Genomic DNA, 26760 nt, shown 5'->3' on the forward strand with positions numbered 1-26760 from the left:
TATTAATGATCTTTTACCTGATACTTCTGAGCTTATAGAGAATAAGCATAATAACCAGTTTTTATGGTGAAATTCACCTAAAAAGTAGTTTAAAGTTTAGGACATGGCAGATGGGGCTGTAGTTTCACTGGCTCTGTGCTAAAATTAATTAGCTAATTTGAAAGATAAAGCATGTAAAATACAAATTCAGAACAAATAAAACCTGGCATTACATTGTTTAACACGTTAAGTGCCATGTCAGTTACTGGTGACTGACACTATACTTTCCGATCGGACCGCGACAGTCACTGGTGACTGACGATATACAATTTAAAAAATTATATTTTTCTATTAGGAAAACTAATTTCACTTGAATCGCTTTCACACGTTTCTTCTACTTACATTGTCACTGATATGGGTAAAGAAAAATTTTTTAAACTGCACTGAAACACGAACCACAGATAACTGACTGAAGAGAAAGCATATTGGTGAAATCGGATATCGCGGGCTAAATGGAAAGGAAGACAAAACAGGCTTGGCGCTTAACATATTAAGTATTACATATGAAGGCACTTGCTTTCTACTGTGGGTTCCTACACAAGGGTAGGGACTTGTGTCTTGTTCAGTATAAGTTGCTACATTGTAGAGTAAATGCTCAATAGTCACTAAGGTTTGTTGAATTTATTAGGCCAGTTGAATGTTTGGGAAAATTACTAATTAAAATGGCTTTTCATTTAAACAATAAATTCTCTATATCCAAGAGTAGTTCCAACACCTATTAGAATGGCTATTATCAAAAGACAAGAAATAACAAGAAAATGCAAAGAAAATAAGATCCATTTGTAAGTCAGGATTTTAAATTACAAATATATAAATATTACTATTTGAGAAAAACAAGAGTACAGAGGGGGCAGATTTCAGAAAGCACAATCCAAGAAAAATACAAGATCCGCGGTCATAAAAAAAGTTATCATTTATCATTCCCCTTGAAAAATACTCTAAGAAACAAAAGTAGTAAACACGGTTGGTTTTTAAGGAATGACTTTATTAATAAATATACATCCATATGATGATGTAGATACAAATCATGAACACTACTCCATTCCCATACACATAATTGCACACGAGTAGCTCAAGTTCATGGACATAAAAACATACACAGTATCTATTCCAACTTTTTACAGCAGAGGACAGCGTGCTTATATCAGTTAATTGGTAATTATTTTATCTGTAATTATCTGTGGAAAAAGGAAACTGTGAAACTTAAAGAATCAAAGTGGTCTGATTATAAATCACACACTTGATTTAGTATAGCATTAAATTTTCCAAAAATTAAATAGATTATATGTGAGAGCACAGATTTTTCTACTTGGGGGTGGAGGGGGAAAAGCAAAGGAAAGATTTAGATACATCCTAGAGTTTAATAGGATATAGTTAAGCTATAATAAAAACAGAAACCTAATAGCATCAAAATATTTTATGTCCAAGGAAAAAATGTTTTGAACAACTGTTGTGAGTTCTTATATTTTACTATAAAGGAATCAAAGTTTTACTGCATATAGAGACAATAACTGACAGAGTAGCAGTTATCATCAACAGCCCCTGAATTGTTCTCTTAAAGCTTCTTAGAATATAAAAGGGTTTTGTTTTGTTTTTCCTTTAGCTCATACACTGGTTTTTCTTAACACTGGATGGATCACCTTTAACCTAATATATATATCCAGATAATTTTTCCTCCTTAACACAAACTCTATTCTTACTTCATGAAAATATACATGTAAAGTCACACAAACATCAGGTTGGAATGAATATTACTTTTATTACTTTAACAGATGTTTCTTTTAAAAAGCAATTAAAAAATATAAAGAATTTTTTAGTCTAATTGAAACACTGATTTTAAAAATGTCCCCAAATATTAAAAATTAAGCAGATACTTTTCTTCCAATACAATGTACCAGTATTTTTTAATATCCAGTGCAAAACTCCAAAGATAGTATCAAAATCATCCCATACTAAAGATTAGTTATGCAAGGTATATTTGTCAAAAAATGAAAATTTCATCTGCTTTAGCTCCTTATTTGTTAATATAAGAATAAATAAGGCATGTTAAAATATTTTTTAAAAGAAAAAAGTAAAGCAAACTTACTTGAACAGCAGATCATTTTCTGACCAACAGTTTTAATACAGAATAGTGAAACCTATTTTGTGAAGAGAATTACACAATATAAAATTAGCAATTTACCTTTAAAGGATCATACAGTGGGAAGAAAAGGCCAGTTTTCCCCAGTTGATTATATTAAAGTATAGGCATTTGTTTAACATGCTATTTCAGTGTTTACCATGACAAGAGACAGTGTTACAAAAGATGCACAATGTAGTCTTCAGATTATAGAGAAGTAAAAATATTTTATAGTTTAAGACTTCGTGTTATCACTTAGATGTCTTTCTCTTCAGCATGGCACCAATAAACTGTTCACAAGGAGAAAAGGAAGTAGAATCAGGAGATGCTCACCAGCATACAAATCTAATACTCCAGGTAAGTGCTCACATGAACATAAAATTCAGCTTTTAAACGCTGTTATCCATCACAACTGTAGCCATCCGCCTGCTTTTTTCCATGGCACATAGCTCCTGATATTAATAAACACTATTACAAACATACTTCCTTTAGTTGATTTCACCATTTTGTTAACATGTATACAAACTTCATTATACAATAATACACCTGCTTTATCTTCCGACACACAGCACAGCACCACTAAGTAGATGTGCTGGCGGATGGGGAAAGGGAGAAGGGAATGAATGTAGGCAAGGGTAGGGAGAAAGGGAAGGTAATGCATAACACAATCAGAAATCAAAATAAACTGAAAGGGCAATGTCAAATAGACATACTAAAAAAACATAACATGCAACCAAGTCCTAGACAGTGGTATATATTATTCTACAGTAGAACATTTAATTAAACAACTATTTTAGGAACTCAAAAGAGGATTTCTAAGCAGCCAACTGCTGAACATCATCTTGAGAAACAGCTAAATGACAGATACATAATAAAATTGGATAAACATATAAATAAAGATGTAAGGTTTTGTGTGTGTCAGAAGTTATACTGTTCTGAGTAAATTATTAAAACTTTATATTTTAAGCTTCTGCAAGAAGAAACTCTTGTAGCAATTTAGCTGCCAGAATGTTATAAGTGATTATGTAGTCATCCAACATTGTTCTCTATGGTTTGTGCAAAACTAAAATTGTTGAGGTCACTGTCTTATATGCCAGTGCACACACAGTTCCCACATACAATGCAACACCTCTTACTGTAAAGAGCAGCATAAAGTCCAGCTCATTGTGTCAGGCATCACTGGAACACCTGAAGGCTTGCTGCTTTTTTCCTGATAAAAAAGGTACGAAACATGACATCTATTTGCAATCAGAGTTTGCATTAACTGAGCAAGCCCAAACAACACAATATGTGCCTTTTTAAACTTTTAATGATTTTAAAAGTTTTTGGGTCCTGCAAATCTACATTATAATCTCAAAGGCATTTAAAATCGCAAATACATACATTGTAACTTTAAAGTTCACAGGAATTTTTTTCAAATCCAAAGTTAGTAATAGTTTATTTTATTTAGAACAAGCTCAGAATAAATAAAATGTATATTAACAAACAATATTACTTTCAGAAATGGGGGAAGAGAGATTTCCCTCTGTCCCTACTATACATATCTACCCAATACTTTTTTTTCTTTTCTTTCTCGCTTCTAAAGCAAGCACTGTTGGAAAAAATTTCCTTTTGGATAAAATGGTCTCACTGGAGCCACAGTTAGATTTTTAATTACACTAACCAACATATTTTTTACATGTTTCATGCATAGATGGATTCCTATATATTTCTTAATGTTTGTGTTCTGACAGTCAGAAAACTGCATTTTGTTTATACCAGTTTTACAGTCTACCATTCAATTTGTGTCCTTTGGTAGGTATAAACCTGAAACCACAGTAAGTGCTAATGCAACAGGACAATTTCTCAGAAAAAACTAAAAAACATTCTAAATAAATGAATAGTCATAAATGTTTTAACCATAATGCTTTAAAACTAAGTATATGAAAGCCAAAATGTAGTGACTATAGCTACATGCAAACCTTAAGAATGTTTCTTTTTTCTATTATATTAAATATGCTATTCTCAGAATGCACTATGTCACCAAAAATGTAATGTGCAGTTTTTATAAAAAAGTTTAATTTTTTTGTATTATAAATATGAATTGTTTGTAGTGTTTGGTATATATGCTCTTGGTATATAGGCAATTAAAAAATACACAACCTATCATTGCTGAAAGGCAAACACTATAGAATTCCTTTAGGAACAATGGTTAAATCAATAAATGTCATTTAGATCAATAAATAAGCTGCTTAAACCTAGAACATTAAAAATAAGATTTTTAACATCTGAATCTATGTAAATGCCAAAGCATACATATATCTATGTCCTGTCTCCTGAAAATGTTACAAAAACTCATAGCCAAACCTCAAATAATCCTGAATCATTAGTTTGCTTTGTTCCATCAGTTAAAAATACCTTCGATAGTATCTTTATTATATTGTAGGCTTACTTCACAAACTAACAGGTATAATGATTTCAGTTGTTTAGCACATAAACCTATTTAGAATGGCCCAAAAGTAGTAATGAAATATAAGACACAACCATATCTCTAAAGAAAAAGCAAAAATGATTTAGTTAGAGGTGTTACACTTGAACCTATGTACAAATTCAATGCCACTGCTCATGCCCTGAGTGCATCTGTCAGCATATGGCGGTTTCTGAGCAAAAGCAGGAAAAAAAAAACCGAACAAACAGGAAAACAAAATTGGAAAGCCCAGGCCATAAAATCATGTATGTCAAAATAAAACCAAGAAGCTTTGGGATTATTCACAATCTTCCTTCCAAACCTGGCCCTCCTTTCCTGCCTCACTCACTCATTGGGTGGCTTGACTTCACTGCTGGTTTCCTCTACCCCGTGAACTGCTCTGCCATGCATCATAGGGTAAGGAAAAGCAGCAGTGCCACAGCCATAACCAAGATCGGCAAGACGGGATAGAGCTTTAATGCTACCTGGAGGTCTCCCTGGGCTGACTTTGTATCCCGCAGCTTTGGTTGTACCCAAAGGTCTGCCTGGACTTGTCTTAAATCCAGCCGCTTTGGTGGTTCCCAGGGGTCTGCCTGTGCTGGTCCGGTATCCTGCTGATTTGGTGGTTCCCGAAGGCCGGCCACGCTTACCAGATCGATTGAGATTTTTCTTTTTCTTTAGTTCATCTTTTATCTCTATGCTTCTACCACTTGTAGTCTGCAAGTGCGTTTCATTTAATGGGTCTTGCCTCTGACAAGCCATTGGTTTGTGGCTGACTGTGTGGCTGTATTTGCTTTGCTGGGAGGAATATATGTCAAACTGATCAGCAGCTCTCATGGCATCTTCATTGAGGCAGGAAGGCTTGCCAGGCCCACAGAAAGCAGGATTACTGCTAGCAACAGGATGCATCATTTTCTACCAAAAATAAAAGATAAATATGCATAAATATACAAATATGTATCTGTATGACCGCACTCAGTGGGAAAACAGTCTGTCTTCCAACAACTATACGGGTTTACCTAAAATTAGGCTAACAGGCAGGACTCCAGACCACTTATAAACAAACACACATCAGCAGATTCAGATAATTATTTTTCTGTTTAATCATGGGTAGGGACAAATGCCATACAAACTCAACTATAACACTAAATTAGTAGCCATAATGTTCTCTGCTTAGGAACTGCAAAAGTGTATAGGTAGAAAATAAATCTGTTCTATTTTGTAGGCTTTTTTCTTCTAGATTACTAAACACCAAAAGATAACAAAAAAGACAAGAATTGTTAATCACATGATTCTTTTTTTTTTTTTTTTCAGTTTGCCTAACATTCTTAGAATGTCTCCCTTTGGCCTATTACATTTCTCACATGTATACTTCTGATCTGGTTGCAGTTTCCACAAGGTGGACACTTCCTCATCATTATGACAATTTATTATTTATACAGAATCCTGAGTATATGTTACACTTTATAAAAGATGGAATGTGACAAGCAAAGAACACGATTTCTTGGCCCAAGGTATTGACTCCCTTCAAACTACTCTATCCAAACATGAGGCAGTACCGATATAAAGAGTAAACAAAGGTTAAAAATGAGCAAACATTTATACAAACAATTGAGATTTATACTACAAAAATATGGGTAACAACCATAATAAAATACTCCCTATTTTGAACATATGGTTGAATGTACAACACTGCTTTCTCCCTTGATCATAAATATGGATTTTTTTTTTTCCTTACAAGAGCCCTGCGTCTTACTAACAGTCCAAAGACTCTATTTGTCTGTGAGGACATCTCTGAGATTTTTTTTCTCTTTATAAAAGATGTATTACAACTACCACCATAACAAGCCAGCCCTAAACAGCTACATCATTTAGACACAAAGTAAATAAGAGTTTATATAGAATACAGGATTATATTTATTATTTCAATGAGGAAAAAAAAAGATAAGTGTTCCAATTCAGATTCAGAAAAAGAGTCACAAATCTACATTGAAGCCTAGCCCCAAGTTGTTAGATGTTTCCCTATACTCTTCAAATGCAAAATGACACCAAAACCTCATGAAAATAGTTACTCCAAGAGGCTAAGAATAGATAATTAATGTGAGCCAAAACCACTGTAAGTTTATTTCAGTTTATAAAGGCAAAAGGAAATGGGAATGAAGTCACAGAATGGAATTCTGTTAAATTACTAAATATTTGCTGAGAATCAACAGATAATCGAGCTGTTGGCCAGCTGTCTTCAAGTCTTAACTCTGAAGGAAAAACATCAACAATGAGAAGCTACCTTTCTATGGCAGAAGCCTTATGACTAGAAAACAAAGCAAGACTGAGCTAAACACAAATATTAAAAAGGAATAATTCTTCACTCATTCCCTAAGGATGTAACGAGAACTAGGTTATTAATTATCGCCAGCTCAAATTCTAATTTCAGATGAGAAATAAGGAGAGATCAAGATGTGTTCCAAATGTAATAACATTAGCTGAAAGTGAACAGTTTTTGAGCATTTCCTATGCATCAGGTAATGAGCTTGACACTTTGCACATTATCTGATTTAATCATCACAACTCTATGAGGAATATACTATTATCAACTGTTTTACAGGAACTGAGGCAGACTTTAAGCAACTTGCCAAGCAATTTTACCATTAGGAAATGGTAAAGCCAAACTCGAATTCAGATAATCTGACTTCAGAACCAGCACTATCAGTATAGTACACATCTATACCAGGGTTTCTCAACAGTAGCACTATTATTTGGGTCAGATAGTTCTTTGTTGTGGAGGGTTGTCCTGTGTGCATTGTAAGATGCTTAGCAGCATCTACCTATAGGTGTCAGTAGCTAACCCCCCCCCTCAATTAGTGACAACAAAAAATTTCTCCAGATACAGCCAAATAGTCCCTGGAGGGCAAAAACCACTTCCTCCAATGAGAATTACTCAGCTAGGCTAAAATGAAAACACAGGACCCAATTTAAAATAGTCCTATTTAAGTTTTTATTCACCTCTTTAGCTCCTACCTCTCCAAAGATCCACAAAACCTTTCTGTTGATAACATCTACAAAGTCAAATAGATTTATTTTCCAAATTGAAGAAAAGCCAATGTTGGGATTTGTGAAGGGACCAATCACATTCCTCTCCCCTTCAAGTTATAAACTGATTGAGAAATATACACAGGAATTAAATAGGAATCAAAACACTAGTTTATTTCCAATAAAGTTGGACTAGAGACCAATTGCAAATACAAGGAGAAACACAGACCTTTAAGAAGATTATGAGAAAAAGTGACTCCTTTTTCCATTTTATTATTCAGAAATCACCCTGTTGGAAAGCTGTAGTAAAAAGAGGTAGAACGGTCCAAGTTTTCTTCCACAAGTAGCACAACCAGTAAAGGGAGAAAATTTTCTTCCTACAATCTGTTTCACGCTTTATAGTTCATGCCTTTTAAGTTCCTATCACTAACTTACCAAAACCTTCCATCCCTTAACTTACTTCCCTTAACTTTATTTTCTCTTAATACTGTATCAGAACATTCACCATCTAGTAGCACTCAGGATATATAGGATCTCAGCTTACATTACGTTAGGCTTTTAGAGGCGAGATGCTACCATATATCCTTTACTCAGATACTAATCAACATTGAAAAAAACACACCATTAAAAAGGTAGACCTGCACTTAAAAAAAAAAATGCACCCATCTCCAATTCCTATAACATTTTCCATGAATTTATGCATTTGGTTTGTATTACATTAATTTACTTCTAACAGAGTTCACGTTTACTGAGGGCCAACTCCATACAAAACACTATTCTAAGCACTAAAAGACAAACAGACAGGAGTGAAGCTGTTTATTCCAATGAAAAGAAAACTTAAAGAACACTTCTAAAGGACACGTCTTCTACATGTCCTGCTACTGCCAAGAAATCAGTCCAGTATTCTGCTTATTCAATAACTGAGTAACAAGACAACGAATTTATTATGACAATTACCCATGTAAACAGTTAACTAAAAACAGAAATAGAACTACAACCAAGCCTTTTCTACTTGCAGATTTCAACCTGTGAAGATGGGAATCAGCACCATTAGATACCTGCGTGCATAAACGTTTTGTATATATTTATAGGCAGCATTTACATATACAAGTGTTAATCTTACACTTAGGGCTTCCCTACTCCAACTTCAGAGCTTGCCAGCTAACTCTTCTTTCTTCAAAGGGCACATTTCTTAAGAGTCAGAATGAATACTACATTTGTAGAAAGTTTGGACTGAATGAAAGCCAAGAGTTACAGAACAAACTGTAGACTAGAGGTTAATTATCTTTTAAAATGGTTCACTGAATTCAAGGGAGCCAGCTACAGAGCTTCTGTATTTTTAACTATGATTGACTAAATTAGAATTTGTAAAGCATACGCTAAAACTTGCCATCCCTGAAGTTGTTTTACTGTGTGTTTAACCCCTTAAGTCTTTTGGGAAGCCATTCTTCACGAAATAATTCCTTTCCCTTTCTTGAACGTGGCAGTCATTACTGCCAACACAAAGAACTATTACTTTTTTTAGTAACTTCACAAAACATTCAAGAAGCCTTTTAAACACGGAGAAAATCTTCCTTTCAAGAATTCCAAGTTCTGTTCCCTTCCAAAGATCAAACATCACACAATTCTCAGATTTATTTCAGGTCATTTGGCTCCTAACAATTATATAGAAACATAGATGATTTTGTAATTCTAGATGTCCATTTGTGACCCACCTCAATCACTCAGAAAGTGTATTCAGCAAAGACCAAATCAAGTGCCAGCAGTCACGCATCCTGCCCCACCTCGGAGTTTGGATACTAGGACAGAACATAAATAACGGCCTTCTTTGTCTTCTTTCTACTCCTTAATTGTGCCCCACGGGGCAGTTTCCCCACTGACAGAATCCTTAGTTGACAAGAGGCGTTTAGAAATGTATTACCTGTTGTGCCCGAAAGCGATTATTAATGCATCAGCAATAACAACTTTGCAGACGATACACGCCCACACTAGAGAAAGGGCTGTGTACCCTCCAATAACCAAAATTCCTAGCCGGCTGTCCGTGCACTCGGAGTTCTGCAAGCTGTAGAGGGAGGGCTGCTGATTTTGACCTCTCAAAGAAAGGGTGGCCCCTCCCCCCCCCCCGCCACAAGAGGAATTTCCCCCCAATAATGGCTCCAAGTCTAAGGAAGAGCAGGCTGCGTCCGGGGCCCCTCCTCTCGCTCCGGGCTAGGCCAGAGCCCCTCTTCAGGCGTGGGTCGGAGTCCTTTTCTCACCAGCTAACAGGCCCCCGTTCTTGCCGCCTCTTGCCTTCTTCACGAGCGCCCGCCGCCGGGCCTCTGCTCCCAGCAAGCTGACAACCCCCCGCACGCCCACCTACCTCAGCCGCTAGTAGCCCGGCCCCTCAGCGCGCCCAGGGGCTACCCATCGGCTGGGAACCTCACGCTGGCGCCGCTTCCTTCCCAGCCCACCGCCTCTTCACTGCGCCGAGAAGAGCCCAAGACCGAGGAGCAGGCAGCGAGGGCGGCGGCGACGAGGTGGACGCTGGCTCCCAGCTCCGGCCGCGGCCACAGCTCAGGGTCCTGCCCCCGACGCAAGAGGAAGAGGCAGCCACAGCCCCGTCTTGCGAGGGGTGGCGTGCGCGAACTCGCGAGGATCGCGCACGCGCACGCACATCGCGAGATCTAATCTCCCGCCGACGAGCACGCAAGCTCGGGGAAGGTAGCTCGGGAAGCCACGCTGCGCTTGCGCGTCGTGAGAAGGGGCAGGAGGCGGGGCTTAGACCCGAGCTTCTCCGGTCCTAGTGCGGACGGTGCGTTGCAGCTGGGCTAGAGGGACTACCAAAAGGGAAATAATTTCTTTATGTGGGTTGATTTTGTGATGCCGGAACTACTACTGACTCCATCTCTCAGGTTACAGGAGTAATAAATGGTGGTCAGGATTTGAACCCAGCAGTCTTGTTCCAGGAAACTGCTGTTAATTGCTGCTGGAACAAAGACCTATTGTTTTATTGTGGTAGGTGCTGCCCAAATAATGTTAAAAGGACTCAGCCTCTGCCCTGTAGTTGCTTATGGGCGAGTAGGGTGAGACCTCCACCTGTAAACAAAATGGGGAGCATCCAAATAGGTGCTTGGACCTTCAACATCTAGGATAGAATAATAATGAAAAGCCCTCATTTTGTGACACCCTATAATTTAAAAGGATTTTACATCCATGAACTCAGAATTGCCATATTCTTCATTCCACCATCACAGGAAGGATGGGACAAGTAATTTGCTTACAAACTCCCCCGCCCTTTTATGTGGCTATTGTGAAATTTCTGGCGTATCAGTCACCCCACAGAAGCCACTTAGTAGAAGTGTTCCCAGTTCTTCCTTCCATGAATTCGAAGACGTCAGGAGAGTATCCAGAATTAGGAAGGCTGCTGAGACCTTTATTACGAAGTGCAAAGAGGTTAGAGGCGGGTGCCTGTCCTTTTTGCCCAAGCAATGAAGAATGTTTGAGGAGAGAATTCTTAGCACTGAGTTAGTTCTACCAAGAGCAGTTCTTGGCCAGGTTCTGCTGCCAGTAGGAAGGAAAGGAGGAGCAACAACTTTTCTAGGTGAACACACAAGCCAGGAGGGAAACCAAATTCAGTACATAAAACAGGCACGCCATTCATTTTCTGACAGGCAGTGTTTCGTAACTTGATCCTAATTATCATTCTAACTAATAAAATGCTAGAAAACAGGAATGAACATACTAGTATTGTTTATATGTAAAAAGAAAATGCCAATATATAAAACAGTTAAAATGCATACACATATTTGAGGGCATATTAAGTATCCTTTAAAAAAACTTCAAGTTTTCTCTAAGCAAGGCTTTTTTATTTTTGAAGTGGAATTTGAGAATGCATTGTAGTACTCCCATACCATATCATGACTATTCCAGATCCATGTCTAAACTTTTATCTGAAATGGCATTCATACATAAAACCACTTATACAGAAACTTTTGTACTAACAAGGTCAAATGATTTGCAGCCTCCATGGAGAAGTAGCGAGTAAACAGAAGTCAGATGTTCTTGGGTTTGAATGCTTTTTTGCCATTTGTCTCCTATGGTACCTTGGGTACGTCGCTGCTCTTTCTAAAAGTTTCTATATGTGTAGAATGAAGACAATGTCCTCCGTGTAGTGCTGTGAAATTAAATTAGCTAATAGGTGAAGATAGATATGAATTTAAATCCTAGGTCTACCACTTACTGGCTGACTGTGGACAAGCAACTAGTCAATTCAATTCAACATATATATATATATATATATATATATATATATATATATATATATATATATATATATATATATATATATATATTGAATGCAAAGTACTGGGGATGCAGGACAAATATGGTCCCTAACCTCAGGAAGTTTATGTTTGGTGAGGTAGAGAAAAATTCAGAGACTCAGAATACAATGTTAAATGCAACAATCTGGTGTTTTCCGGTAATTATCTCAGGTTGATCTTAATGAGGTGCTGTAGTACACACAACACAGGTACAATGAATGACTAATGCTGAATGTAGAAGCTTTTTTAACAGCAATAGTCATTTATCATCACCTCAACTGCAACAAGAGAACACTTTTTTTTTTTTTTTTTAGCTGAGCCATCCTGCCACATGTTGGCAGCTCAGCTCGGGCCAGGAATCGAACCGGTGACCCTGTTGCTCAGAGCTCACACTCTTGAGTGAGCTCTTAACCAATTGAGCCACTCAGCCGGCCAAAGAGCACACTTTTAAATGTCACACTATTTGACTCTTCTCTCATTTCTTCCTCAAAAGTGTACATCCTTGGAATACAGTATGGACTCAATCCAACATTTTCCATTCCTTCTCCAACAGATTTATCCTGGCCCAGCGAAGGCCAGATCATATGAACAAATCACCAGTTAATAAGATTTTTGAATGATAAATGGTGATTGTATAACATGAAAGGAAGGCCATGAAAGGAATTTGTCTAGAACTGGGAGCTGGCTGCCTCTGAAGACCTTTCAATTGAGGCAACAAGTCTTAAATACTTTCATTTGAACTGAAAGATATACATAGAAAAAAATGAATCTCACTTTCTATGTTTTGGTTTATCAGTAGCCACTGGTTGTCCTTGCTGGGTATCAGCTTACAGTAATATGGAAAGGTAAAGCAATATGGAAAGATAGCATAAGAAAACCCACTCCTCGGCCGGCCGAGTGACGCGTTGGTTAAGAACTGGCTTGGGACGCCAGAGGGCCCCGGTTTGGATCCTACATATGAGGGCCACTGACACTGCCCTTTACAGCTAAGATGCTGAACAACAGCTCAACCTGGAGCTGGGCTGCCATGAGTCGAAGGCGTCGGTGTAGGCTGCAGCCCCTGCAGTGGGTTGCCATGGGCTACCGTGTATAACCAGCAGCCAGCGTGAGGGGCCAGCAGCCACTGAGCGGCCATCTAGAAGCCGGCAACTGATCTGCCTCGCCCAGGAAGAGCGCAATGATGGTGCCAACGTGGGCCAGCGAAGCAACGTCCTCCACAACTAGACTAAAGAACAAAAGGACAGCAACTTGTCTGTTTCCCTTCCCCCAATTCCCCAGTGCTGTTGCCATCCCCCAATTCCCCAATAAAAATCTTTAAAAAAAAAAAAAAACCCATTCACCTATTAATGATAATAGTACCAATATTTACTGAATGTTTACCATGTGTTCTAATATGCTTTAAGGCTTTATATGTATTATTTCACCTCGTCTTCACAACAACCCTGAGACAGATATATTACATTTTATATATGGAAAAACTGAGACATTTTAAAGTATTTAAGCAACTTGCCTAAGGTTGTCCAAATAACCCTCCAATGTATGTGAATTCATTTTTAACGGTGTATATGAAGTTATACCAATACTGTAATACTGTATTATATACAAAATACCATGTAACAACATACAAATCCTACTCAACAAAATTTAAAGGATGAGATTTTAAAATAAATACAAATGGAAGCTATATTCTTCCTGCTTTCCATTCTTCCTGGCTTACTGTACATGTACCCCACTTTGGAGAGCACTGCTTTGTATCACAGAAGTCAAAATCCAAGAGCAAAAGACATTGAAGATTATCAGTGGTTTTCAAACTTGAATGTGTACCACAGAATCATTACCACCCCAGACACACTTATAATAGCAACACCAGACCAATAAAAAGTTACAGAGGAACTTGGGCTCTCTTTGAAGCACCAGGCATTCACTCCCCTGCTCTTTGCACCGAGCTTTGCAAATTTAAAACTTAGGCCCTGGGCTGGCTTGGGGGATGGAGAGGACTCTTTTTCAAAAGTCCGCAGTATAGTTCTGGGAGTCTCAGCTCCTAGAAGACTCCCTTAGGCAAAGACATGTAGAGGAAATATTGCTCTCAAGGATCCTTGCACTGGTTGGACCCAGGCACTTGAGAGCCTCCTGCGAATTCAAGAATAAAGGCCAAGGACACAAACATTCAAGGGTGCTAGAAGTGCCTGGAGTTGATAAGCTGCTAAAAATCCATCTACTACGAAGTGCTAAGTTCAAATGACACGCTTTTTCTGTGGACAGAGCACATTTCTCATACTGAATCCTCACCTTTTCTTTATTCCACAATAGGCAACATTGTAAAAAGGAACTAATCAAAGTAGTGACTATCAGGTATTTCTAAGTATTAAAAAGGATTAGGATTTTTTTAAATTATGGAACTCTAGCTTTTATAATAATGCTAATAGCGTCTGAGAAGGTAACTGAGTTACAGTTCTCCAAAGGGGTTAAAACCTTCTTTCTCATTTCATTCTTTTTCCCCTCCCCAACGGAACCAGGTTAATGCAAAATTAGAATTTCTTTTTAAAGGCTTGAGCTTCAAAATCATGAACTCCTATAAGTTGATGCCATATTTGGAAGAGAATAGGTCAAGAAAAATAATCAAGAAAAATAATCAAAGGTAAATTCCTCACCAGTCATGTGATCTGACATATACATACACACCAGCTAAGCCGTAAGGCATTAAAAAGGTGAGACCATGGATATTGTGTGGGCTTTGCAATGAATACATTTGTTTACACTTCTCCTTCACAATTCTACTTCAACTCCTGCCTGAGGAAAATTATAAGTTGATATAGAATTATAATCTTTTACCAAATATCTGCAATTAGTAACACATCAGAGAATCTTTTTACTTACTGAAGGAAACACAGCCATCGTTAGCTCCAGAGAGCTGGCCTAAGAGTAGAACATGTTTCATCAAGCAATGGGTATGAAGATGTTGTTATACTCTGAATTAAAGGCCCTACTCCAGTGACATTTTTATTAAGGTTTCCTGATGCTTACAACTGAATAAAAGTTAACTGAATAAAAAGTTAAGCCAGGGCCGGACGAGTAGTGCATTGGTTAAGAGTTGGCTTGGGATGCCAGCACTGAGCAGCAGGGCCCCGGTTCGGATCCCACATGAGGGCCAGTGACGCTGTACCCTCTACAGCTAAGACGGTGAACAACAGCTCGACCTGGAGCTGGGCTGCCATGAGTTGCCTGCGACGGCACAGGCTGCAGTGGGGCTGGCCGGCAGCGGGTGTGCACTTTCATGAGCTGCCGTGAGCCACCATCCAATGGCCAGTGAGCAACTGCCTCACCTGGGAAGGGCGCAATGATAATACCAACATGGGCCAGTGAAGCGATGTCCTCCACAACTAGACTGAAGAACAAAAGGACAGCAACTTGTGTTTCCCTCCCCCAATTCCCCAATAAAATCTTAAAAAAAAAAGTTAAGCCAGCCCCTCTACCTCTCCACACATATTCATTCTTTCTTTCTCTTTATATTTACTCAGACATCTCTTTTAAACATGAACTTCATGCCAGAAGCAGAAGATATAAGAAAATGCCAGTAGATTCCAATTCTACATAGCAAAATGTGAAAAACTGGCAGCCCCAGGCTCAGATCTAATGGGAAGAGTATTTTTTTTAAAGATTTTAAAAAATAGGGAATCAGGGAAAAGGGGAACAGATAAGTTGCTGTCCTTTTTGTTCTTCAGTCTAGCTGTGGAGGACGTCGCTTCACTGGCCCAAGTTGGTATTATCATTGCGCTCTTCCTGGGTGAGGCAGATCGGTAGCCGGTATCTGGACGGCCGCTCACAGCGGCTCTTGGCAGCTCACGCTGGCTGCCGGCTACACACGGTAGCTTATGGCAGCCCACTGCAGCAGGGGCTGCAGCTTATGCCGTCGCCGGCGACTTATGGCAGCCCAGCTCCAGGTCGAGCTGTTGCTCAGCAGCTTAGCTGTAGAGGGCGCAGCATCACTGGCCCTCATGTGGGATCTGAACCGGGGCCCTGCTGCTCAGAGCTGGCGCTCCCAAGCCAACTCTTAACCAGCGCGCCACTTGGCCGGCCCAGGGGAAGAGTATTCTTGTGGACATTCGTTAGCCACCTAGAACTCTTGCCCATTCCAAGAACTTAGCACCATCATCTATAAAGCACCAAAATGGAGCATTTTACTAAACCAAGGCTAGCTTTATACTCTAGACTTCATTTTAACTTCCATTTCCCCCCCAGCTCCTATCTGAACAAGCATGATGTTAGCTGATGGTTTAATAAAGCAAAGCTAGGCAGCATAGGGAAAAGTGCTCACACACAGCCAAGTTACAACTTTGGAGGCTTGGCTTTCTAGCTTGTGATTCTTAATATGCTGATGTTACTCAGAAGCAGACCCCACAGCTGGCTTCATGGGATATATAAATCTCAGGTACACAAGAGCTGGCTCTGCTCAACAAAAACCTCTTTCCACATAGGGGCTGCCTGCCTCAAAACGGGGCTTGCAGTCATGAGTGCGCTGTGACTACCGGTTAACACTATGTGTACACCACTAAGGCTGAGAAGACATGAAATATATCAAATAAGAAAGCATCTAACAGGAATTGGAGAGCACTTAGCCATTATCATTTAATTCTCTACTTCTAGTTCCATGGTAAGAGGGAGTGTCACTGTGTTAAAACGCCGACTGGCACATGAACCTATTATTTCACCTACCGTCTATGTCTCAAGCCAAATACAAACACCATCAAAGACTAAGAGGGCTCTTTGGGAAGATATTTTGGATAGAACTATATATTTTGGGTAGTAAGTTGCTAGATCTGTAAAATAAACATACAGAGAGTACAATACTTCACTCACATGCCTACCAATATAAACATATTTAGATAAACAGCAGAAAACATTGCAGCAAAGGTAATTTTAGGAAAATGCAGATTGAATTAACTTTATTTTATAAGGAATTTAGAAAACATGAGCAAATATTGATATTGCATTAGAAAACAAATCAGTCTGTACATCATTCAAATTTTAAAAATCAGAGTCAATGTGATACCAAAAAAAGTAGTAACAGAGAAATGTTTCATTTTGGAACAAAATACTATCAGTGGTTCATTACAACTAGATATACAAGCATAAAGGTAGTTAATGCTAAAATGATGTAAAACTCTGAATCTCAAAGTGATCCAGCAGGCTGAAGGGAGCACCAATTGTCACCAATGTGCGGTTGCCACATAGTCTATCAAAGGAATCAAACCATCACTAGACAACAAAAATAAGCAAATAAATAAACTGGAGGAAAAAAGGAGCCCAAGATGCCTGGAATTTTACAGTAAATAGTTTATTTGGTTCTATTGTTACATATGTTTTACCTGTTTTCTTCCTCTAAGAAAGAGTGGATATGTGAGGGATCCAAGAATATTTCCCAGTTATATCTTAGTTTTTCAGTATGGATAACTTGATATTGAAGAAGTGATTAATACTCTTTGTCACTTTAGTCAATTAGTGTATTGTTAAAACAACTTCTTTTAACAGCTATAGTATGCTTTGATTTTTTTTTGTCGTTTCTAAAAACTCCACGTCAAGAATATTCAAAGGAACTTCTATGTCTCTTAATTTAAGAAATATATCTATTTCTAAAAATGTTTTGTCCAGAGGTGACAACAACACTATGAAGTTCTAATATACCAGGGGGCTGAAGAGAGTATTAGGTGATCCAATTATAACAATTTAAATTAGAACATTCAGAAAATATATCTGAGGGCTCAAAAATATAATTTATGATTCCTTGTGAACTAAATTTCACTGAGAGATGCTTATGTTTAAGTCTAAAACATGGGTATCACTATGTCTGAAAAATTTTAAGAAAATTCACAACCTACTCAAGAATCTTGAAGAAAAATCAGATTAAAACTAGTAGGGTGTTTATGTGTACAGGTGTAGAAACAAACACTTTCAAGGGGAAAAAGGAATCATATTAATATTTACAGGCTACAAATCACTTATTTTAAGAAAGATTAGAAAAGAGTTAGTAGCTAGGTGTAGAGCAAGAAGTTGTGAGGGGAACCTAAAAGCAGTAAATACTAAAACTCTTTGCAGTGTAAAGAAATGCAAAAGACTTTTATACTACAAATCTTTAATTTTACAAAACCAAAAAGCAGTGCACCTATTGCTCATTTACGATGATAAAAATTGAAACAAAAACTGAACCCATTTTGTAAAAATTCTATTATAATATTCTTAAATCCAGTTCACATTGTTCCACTGAGTTAAGTATTGTAAGATTTAAGCTCAAGGGAGACACAAAATTAGACAAAGATTTTTACCTTTCCTGAAGAGATGATCACAATTTCAATACAAGAGGATAAGGTGAACAGCCTCTTAGCAACTTGTGTACTTTATTACCTTCAATAGAAAGTGCAAATACTTCCATTTTTTTTTTTAACTACTGGAATATTATCCAAATATTTAAAATGCTGATGTTTAAGCTTTACATTAAAGGACATCATACTCTGAAAACAGGCCTGCTTTAAATATAGTTTGATAATCCTGGGGGTACTTACTGAAAGAAGCTTTCTTTAGCAAATATGGGTTTCTTGTATTTAAAAAATCAGCAAGACAGAATTTTAAAAATCTTAATTTACAATACATTGTAAACTGCAGACAACAAATGCCACATGTATCACGACCAGCACAGGTAAAAAGTTTTTTCCAGACGTTTTATAAGACTTTGTATCTTCCTTTATTTGTTGGTTGGTATGAATTTTGCTATAATAGAAAATAAAAGACACATGGTCAGAAAAAGCAAAAAAAGAAAAAGGAAAGAAAAGAAACATATATTAAGATAATTTCCTTTACAAATTTATAAAACTACCAGATATTTAAAATAAAAAATGTTAATATTAATGTTAATATTATATGGAGGAAGAAAGAACTAATAATTTCTCTGTATCACTGGACTACTCCTTGACAACTGTTCTGAACCAACTTAATGGTGGTGGCATCATTCTTTTTTTATTACTCCTTGGTGAAAGAGTCTTAAGCACTTGATTTAAAGGTTGTTTATCTTCTTCCCCTTTGTTTTATCTACCTTCTATTCTTTAAACTTTTTATCCCCCCAAAAGAACATTCTGTAAGGGGAATTTTAGAAAAGCCCTCAAAAACACATTCTTAGAGAAAGGACAAAGTTTCCTTTCAAAGACCATTCATCCCAACGTACACACTGTAAGTACAGTTTACAAGCTTCAACTGGCACTAAAGATACAAGGATGTGTCTGCTTCCTTTGCAAAGGTGGTCTATAAAAGGTGCTTTCCCAAAATCAAATTAACTCCTTACCTAAGTTTAAAACACTGACAATAGATGTATTGGTAAAAATGTAGAAAAACTGTAATTTTCATACAACGCTGGAGGAAATGTAAATTGGTATAACCACTTTGGAAAACTATTCAGCAATACCAACCTAAAGCTAAACTACACATACCTTATAATTAGCAATTCTTCTCCAAGGCATATAAACAAGAGAAAAGCACACTAATGTGTATCAGAGAGACATGTAATAATGTTTACAGAAGCGTTATTCACAAAAACCAAAAACTAAAATAACCCCAAAGTCCAATATATAATTTAACTGTGTGGTATATTCACATAATTAAATACTACAAAGCCATGAAAAAGAATATAATCACATAGGTGTGCTTGTTGCTTTGTGAAAATTCATTGAGCTATATGTTATGATTTGTATACTTTTCTGTATTTATATTATAATCTAATAAAACATTTATTAAAACAAATAAATAAGTCTTTGAGGCTTTCACTCACCAGCCGGATCAGTTCTTCTTTTATGAGCCTGGTGATTTCTGCCTTTGCTTTCTGTACAGCCAGCTCATTGGCACCTGGTGAGCGAGTGGAAAATATTGTTCATACTACTAGAATTACACTGGACATTTATCCATGTCATGGAGAGCCAGTGGGAATACTATAGGTGACTTTCAGGAACATTGTACTGCCTGCCAAGACAGCCTTTCAATACCTGGTGGGACATCGTCCACATATGTAACGGCTGCTTATTATTCTCATTACTTTTAGAGTTTCAAATGTAACCAATGAGGTCATATTACGTGTAGTATTAAGAGTTCCTGGTATGTTGATCAAAAAGTGTGAAGAAAAGATTAGCAATTTGCCCAAAAGAGAACAAGAAAAAGTTAAAGGGAAATATAACTTCCTTGGTTCATTTACTTAACAAATATTTATTGGACATTTATTATGTTCTTCAAAGTCAGCAAATGTTTCAGAAATATGTCATCTGAGCAAAGTCTTAAAGATGAATAATGGACAAGCCAAGCTGAGGGAGAACAGATGACATGGAGAGTATTTTGCAGAGGGACTCACATGTGCAATAGTATAGGTTAAGAAAGGCATGCTTGGGGTGACCAGTTAGCTCAGTTGGTTGGAGCGTGGTGTTGATAACACCAGGGTTGCTGATTTGATCCCCACATAGGCCACTGTGAGCTGTGACCTCCCTGAGAGTCAACTATGCCACTGTAGCATTAAAGCAGTGTGTAACCAATGACCATGGCTGTTCCCCAATCAAGTTAAAAAAAAAAAAAGAAAGGCATCTTAATTACTGAGGAGTAAAAAAAGATATCACAGTTGGGATAAAGTATGAAAGAACATAGTAAGATAGCCAAGTGGATGAGGCAGGCTGGAGACATTTATTCATACAGTTATTAATTCAAGAGACAGGAAGCACCCACCATGTATGATATATTGTGAGAGAGCCATTATACAAAAAACTCATTCATGCTCTTTATCTTCTAGACTACTAGAAAAACAAACTTGTAAAGATATTACAATAGGATGAGTCACTAGGAAGTAGTCTATCAGAATAACTTTTAAATATTATTTCTTCCAAGAAGGTTTCCCCAATTTCTTCAGGCCATTAAGTATTCTTTCCTCAGTGCTCTCACAGGATTGTGTTCATACCACCATGAAAGCGCATTTTTTAGGTAGAATGGACAAGATATTTTTTCTGACCTGATGTGAACAGTGAAGAGGTACAAAATAAGATGCTAAGAATTGAGTAAGCAAGTAAAGAAAGAAGTAATAAAGAAGATACTGAATCCAAAAGGAAGAACAGGTGTCATCAGCAGTGATTGTGGATAAAATTCAACTCTGAGATATTGTAGTTGAGGTTCTTATGGGGCACCTAGTCGGAAATGTCAATAAGGCCATGGAAATACGGACTGGAGAAATGAAGATTAGAGAGCCATTAAGGCAGTGGTTCTCAACCGGTGGGTCGCGACCCCTTTGGGGGTCGAACGACCCTTTCACAGGGGTCGCCTAAGACCATCGGAAAACAAAAAGATATTTACATTACGATTCATAACAGTAGCAAAATTACAGTTATAGAGTAGCAATGAAAATAATTTTATGATTGGGGGTCAGCACGACATGAGGAACTGTATTAAGGGGTTGTGGCATTAGGAAGGTTGAGAACCGCTGCATTAAGGGAACGTGTGGAGGGAACTGAAGCCAGGGGACAATGCCAGGGAAAACAGCGCACACCCAGAGGAAAAGAACTGGACCAAAGAAATAAACTAGAGATTAAGGACTAGGAGTGAAATGTCAAAGAATAAAAGGAGAACCGGGGTTGCAATGTAGAGAACTACATTTTAATCATTCTATATAAGAAAACCAAATGACGACAACAATTCACAAGAAATGGGAAATATTTCTCCCAGAGAAAGAAAAGGAAGGATGGAAGGGAGAATGGGGAGGGGGAGGAGGAAGAGGGAGAGGAAATCAGTTTAACAACAGAAAAAAAAGGGCCATGAGTATGGCTGTGAAGTCACAGCAACATATCTAAGTCCTGTAGCTCCACCAGCCACCAACCACAACATTTTTAAATGGTGGGTGCTAGAAGGGAAGGGAGGTGGATGAGAGAGAAGGCAAGGGTAGAATCAAGAGCCAAACCAGACTGAAAATTGCAACGAAAATGAAATTCAGGAGGAAAATATGCTACGTGGCATGAGTTGGTATGAAGCTTGTAGATATTCTGTGCTATTTTAAAAACAAGGAAAATAACATTCTCACCTAGATCCAAATGGAAGAGTGACTTTTCTACTTTAGGTAGAGCCTGACCATTTGGACCAGTTTAAAATTTTGACTTACACAGCTTCTTTAGGTAATAGGTTACATATGTTTATAAGCTACCATGAAAAAGAGGCATTTCCTTTCATTGGTCCTAAAACAACTCTGGCTGCTTTTAAGGGATTCTCCACTAGTAAAAAGAGGGTCACAAAACAGGCTATAAATTATACAGGGTGGCTAGGCACGCAAGTCCTTCCTGTTCTCCTTCCCGCTGCCTGGTGGGAGGCCTGGAGCTGCTGAGCCAAACAGAGCCTCCAAGGAGCCAGGCAGTGGGGTCCCTCCAATTACAGAACTAGAAACAGATGACATTAGGCTCCTTCCAACACCTGTTTTCATCCTATTAGTGTTCAGTTTATTTGGTTGGAGTTTCAAACACTAAAAGATCCTTTAAAATCTAATCATCTATGAAAATTTCCAAAGTTTAGATCATTTTAATTTCTAACCTCTAGCTCTTACTCAGCATCCTATGTCTCTAGAATTTAAGATACTTTTTTGACAAGGTTATCTTTTCAATGGGGGAGCTGGGGGAGGAAGGCTTGTTTGGACGATAAAAACTGACATTATTTCCTGAGTACAAGCTGACAGTGGAGAGAAGTGACCAGAACCACTCTAGGTGGGTGGAAAATTCAGCAGAAGCTGGGGCCTTCTCACTTCACTTTACTTGGTAGTACAGTAGGTGTATTCTGATAAAGTTATATGTAAATTGAATATATTAATTATACTAGACTAAACAAGTATAATTACCTTTAAATTAATAAATTACACAAAGGGTCCCTTTTCAAAGCAGTCATGTCTCTTGATTTACCTCTTTATAAGGCAGGAATTTAAAATCCCATTTTTGCTAAAATGATACCCACGATACTCAAGCTGGGTCTAAAGGCTGACTCCATTTATACCAGGTTTTATCGTTAGATTCCACTGGATAACACTATCTCCATCCTGTATGAACTAATGAGCAGAGTAGTAAAGGAGACTTGTCCAGTTCTAAGTGCAGAAAGATGTCAGTGTATTTCCTCTCCTTAAAGATCTGGGTGCCAACAGCCCCCATATTACTACACTAAGGAACACTGTCACATGACTCAGAAACACACTGAGTCACTAGCAGACCAAAAGTCTTTCAGGATACATAAAAAGGTGCCACTTAAAAACCTGACTTGAAATAGATGAGTCAGTTTCTCAAAGTCACAATCACAAACCAAAAAATGCAATTTGCCTAGTTCTAGACCCACATCCTTTCTTTGTACACCATTTAAAAACATGTATGAATCTTATTATACAGTAGAGGTAGACTGGTAATAACGGAAAACATAAAGGCTGTATGTGAGTTTTATCTTTGCCACAATTCATCATTATTAATTTTTAAAAGTCCAATAGTGAGAGAGACATTGGTGAAAATGGCAGAGCAGGGAACTCCAAAAGCCTGTCCCTCCACTAAAGCAACAAATAAACTTGCAAAAACTATTAAAATCAACTTTATCAGAACTCTGGAAACTAATCAAAAGTTTATAGCAACCAGGCAAACACTTATTAAAAAAAAACCATCTGAATCTTGGTAACAGAACTTTTCAGTGTTTTAACTTACTCTGACCCCGTCAGGCATTTTTGGCCAGGAAACAATTTCTATTTAGCGGTAAATGGGATGCACACTGAACATGTGTTTCTCTTATTGTAGTCTTTATACTAAGAAGCCACATAAAAACAATTTGAGGTCACCAATTAAAAGGAAAATGACTAAACAGGCACAGTACTAATTTACTTTCTGTGAAATTCTCTTTGTTTTTGCCAGGAAAGAATCAAATCCTAAAAATAATTCCTAACATATAATTAAATCATTTTTAGTTTATATTCATTTTATTAAGAATATTCCTTAATATTATAAAATCTTCACAAAAATCAAAGGAATGCCAAAATACAACAAGAAAGAATTAACTAGTGACAACCCTTTTTGATAATGTACTTTTTCAGTGGCTCTAAGGAACCTTCCATTGATCTTTCCAACAACTTTAGAGCTGAGCTACCTACTACAGTAGCCACCAGCCAGGTGGTTATTTAAATTTAAATAAAAATTAAATACCATTTAAAATTTCTCAGTGACAATGGCCATATTTCAAGTGCTCCACAGCCATCATAGTGAGCTCCCTTGGACAGTGCTGCTTTAGTGAGATCAAATGGATATGCCCATCAAATGCTTTGTGTCCTGAAGACAAGTGGCTATAGGGCTTAATCAGATTCGCTTTTCAATTACCAAGTGTCTACCATGTGCCAGACACTGGGAATACAGCGGGTAATACTCACTGCATTCAAAGTCACTGCATTTTAGAGGGGGAGACACAACAAATAAAAACATACTATAATTTCCATGTGATGAGTACTGTGAAGAAAAACAAAGCAGGGGAAGAGCTACAGAGCAATGAAGTGGGATCAGGTAAAGGCCTCCTTGTTAGAACTGATGTGTGTGGCTCAAAGTACTAGACTGGTGTCTGAGATTATACAAGGTGTAGGAGCAGCTCCTTTGCAGCCATCTATCTGAGCCATTTAAGCACTAGGTATGCAGACTCTGGGTTTACATGACACACAGAGGAAACTTCTCCACAGCTCCAACAACAGTATCCAACAAATAGTTCATTAAATAGATGAAATGGATCTGGCTGGTCTACACTTAAAAAGTCTCAAAAAGATGTTCAGGTTAAATATAAATGAAGGGAAGCGGGTTAACCTGCTATGTAGTGGAATAACACATTAGGAAAATAAATCAAAATGGAAACTTTTTTTAATTCATTCATGAATCTATGAAACAAGGTTAAAAAACAAACCAGATCACTCTGAGATAACACATTACTTAATATCCTTTGAGTTATTATGTTAATTGTACCATTGCTATTTTTTAAAGGTATGCATGAACTTTTATGGGCAGAATTTCAGAAGCAATATTTGCTTAAACATTCATTAAGTAGACTATTAATACAGTGGATTTACTTTCTAACCTAAACTTTGCCCAGAATATTCTATTTGCTAGAAGCACAAACAGATCAATCCTTAAAAGAAAAGCCCTTTTCTTTTAGAGTGATTTTCAAACTGAACTGAATTGTCAAAACGAAGAGTCCCAAACACAGATCATTCACCTTTGTGTATGTACCAAACTTCTAAAGTCCTCAAATAATACATGAAACTATATTTTTATGGGTATTCTGTATTTTCAGGCCTCTCTAGAACTGATCTCACATTCTTTGTCTATTAGAATGTGAATTAGAATGTCTGTCTACATCAACCTTGAAACAAAACCAACAGTACATACTTTCAATTGCCAAGTAAATTTTTCGCTCTCCTTCCTTGGGCTCTTTGCCAGGTGGGAAGTATGTTCCTCTGATTGTAATTGCTGCTTCAGAATATTCACTGATTCTCTGCAGAGCTTCCTTGGAGGTAACTTTCCATCTAGCAGTCTATGAAAGAAAGGATGGGGGAAAAAAATCACTTTGTAAAAGGATCAAAAAGCCTAGTGTTCTGACAGAACAGGTTGTCTAAATCATATAATGGTCAGTATTAAGATTATAATTAACACTTTCATTATAAATTCATTTAGATCTTAAAGAACCTAGAACATTTTCACAAAAATGGAATTTTTATTGTGTCTCCCCCATCTAGATAAAAAGTGGAGCTATTAAAATGTTTTAAAGATGGATTTTCACTCCTAAAGAAGCAACAGTTTCCACTCCAAAAAAGAAAAAGGTTTAAACTTGTTACTTGCCTGTGGGAAGTCATTGATTTCTAATTCTTCCTCATATCTCTTAAAAGACTCATTCTGTCCACCATCCTGTCTCTCCTCTTCTTGTTTCTCCAAAGGCACATAATTGAGCTTGGCATTGATCTTTTCAGCAAGTTGCTCTGCAATGGTTTTTGCAGATACAGTGGGAGCCAGGATGGTGCCACCCCTGAGAATTGCATTGGTGGCCTGTTGCATTACATCCTGCAGTTAAAGAAGACCTACAGTCAAATCTCAAATGAGGGCAGAGACAAGGTCAGGGACCCCACTCTAAATTATTCTCTGGAAAGGTACTAAAAGCAGCTTTCTAATGTAGAATCCTACCATATGTGCAATTTAGCAGTATATATTTAATACTGATAGTGTGACATTTTTTCCTTACTTGGATGACAAAACTAAAGAACATTCAACTCTATATTAAAAGTTCTACTGAACATAATTAGGTAACTCTTGATATCAAATATCAATATTCCTAAAGCATATTCATATGCTTTGTGGCTTCCAGGAGCTTTTGAATCAGAATCTTTGTCCACTACCATCAAGTTCCTTCTCCCTCCATGGCCCAACCCAACATTCAATAAATTATAGTAAATGACTTACTCAAAACCGTTTCTATTTTTTTTTAATTTGAGCTTAACTTTACTATATGCCTAACAATGACAGAATTATTCTGTGGGTAGTACATGACTCATACCTCAAGCTTTTCCAACAACGGTGAAAAGTTACAGCTATTTGATTTCCCCAATGAACAGTTATTAGCAGTAAAAATCCCAGAGAATATTAGGTTAGGTACTGGACTCCCTGTTCTCAGAGGTGGCACAGGCTTGGGTACAGTAAACAGTTCATGATAACTCACTGGTTAAACAAAATAGATGCACAGACCCGAGGCTTCAAGGCCTGGTTGTGGCTGCCTTACTCAATTAG

At 37.5% G+C, this 26760-nt stretch overlaps 2 protein-coding genes across 6 annotated transcripts in view; both read right to left on the reverse strand.

Annotated features, from left to right (window-relative positions):
• Positions 1–1003: 1003 nt before the first annotated feature.
• CUNH5orf24 (chromosome unknown C5orf24 homolog) lies at positions 1004–10282 on the reverse strand. 4 transcript variants are annotated; one of them, XM_019642263.1, is made up of 4 exons: positions 9991–10282; positions 5090–5519; positions 3295–3368; positions 1004–2448 (listed from the first exon to the last, which is right to left on the reverse strand). In XM_019642263.1, exons 2-3 carry the CDS (start codon positions 5514–5516, stop codon positions 3328–3330), a joined length of 468 nt encoding a protein of 155 aa, XP_019497808.1. In that variant the 5' UTR covers positions 5517–5519; positions 9991–10282; the 3' UTR covers positions 1004–2448; positions 3295–3327. The 4 variants fall into 4 exon arrangements, with proteins under 4 accessions (XP_019497808.1, XP_019497806.1, XP_019497807.1 ...); XM_019642261.1 differs by adding an exon at positions 9347–9430 and having other exon boundaries at positions 1004–5519; XM_019642262.1 differs by having other exon boundaries at positions 1004–3368; positions 9991–10281.
• A 6562-nt stretch (positions 10283–16844) lies between these two features.
• DDX46 (DEAD-box helicase 46) overlaps positions 16845–26760 on the reverse strand; it is a 45393-nt gene continuing 35477 nt past the window's right edge. For both annotated transcript variants that reach the window (XM_019642239.1, XM_019642238.1), the window contains exons 20-23: positions 25822–26040; positions 25372–25516; positions 19746–19819; positions 16845–18694 (exon numbers count right to left, since the gene is read on the reverse strand). In XM_019642239.1, the coding sequence (XP_019497784.1) occupies positions 18647–18694; positions 19746–19819; positions 25372–25516; positions 25822–26040 (486 nt within the window). In that variant the 3' untranslated portion in view covers positions 16845–18646. The remainder of the gene's footprint in view (positions 18695–19745; positions 19820–25371; positions 25517–25821; positions 26041–26760) is intronic.

Source organism: Hipposideros armiger, unplaced genomic scaffold (assembly GCF_001890085.2).
Source record: "Hipposideros armiger isolate ML-2016 unplaced genomic scaffold, ASM189008v1 scaffold_66, whole genome shotgun sequence".
NCBI lineage: Eukaryota > Metazoa > Chordata > Mammalia > Chiroptera > Hipposideridae > Hipposideros > Hipposideros armiger.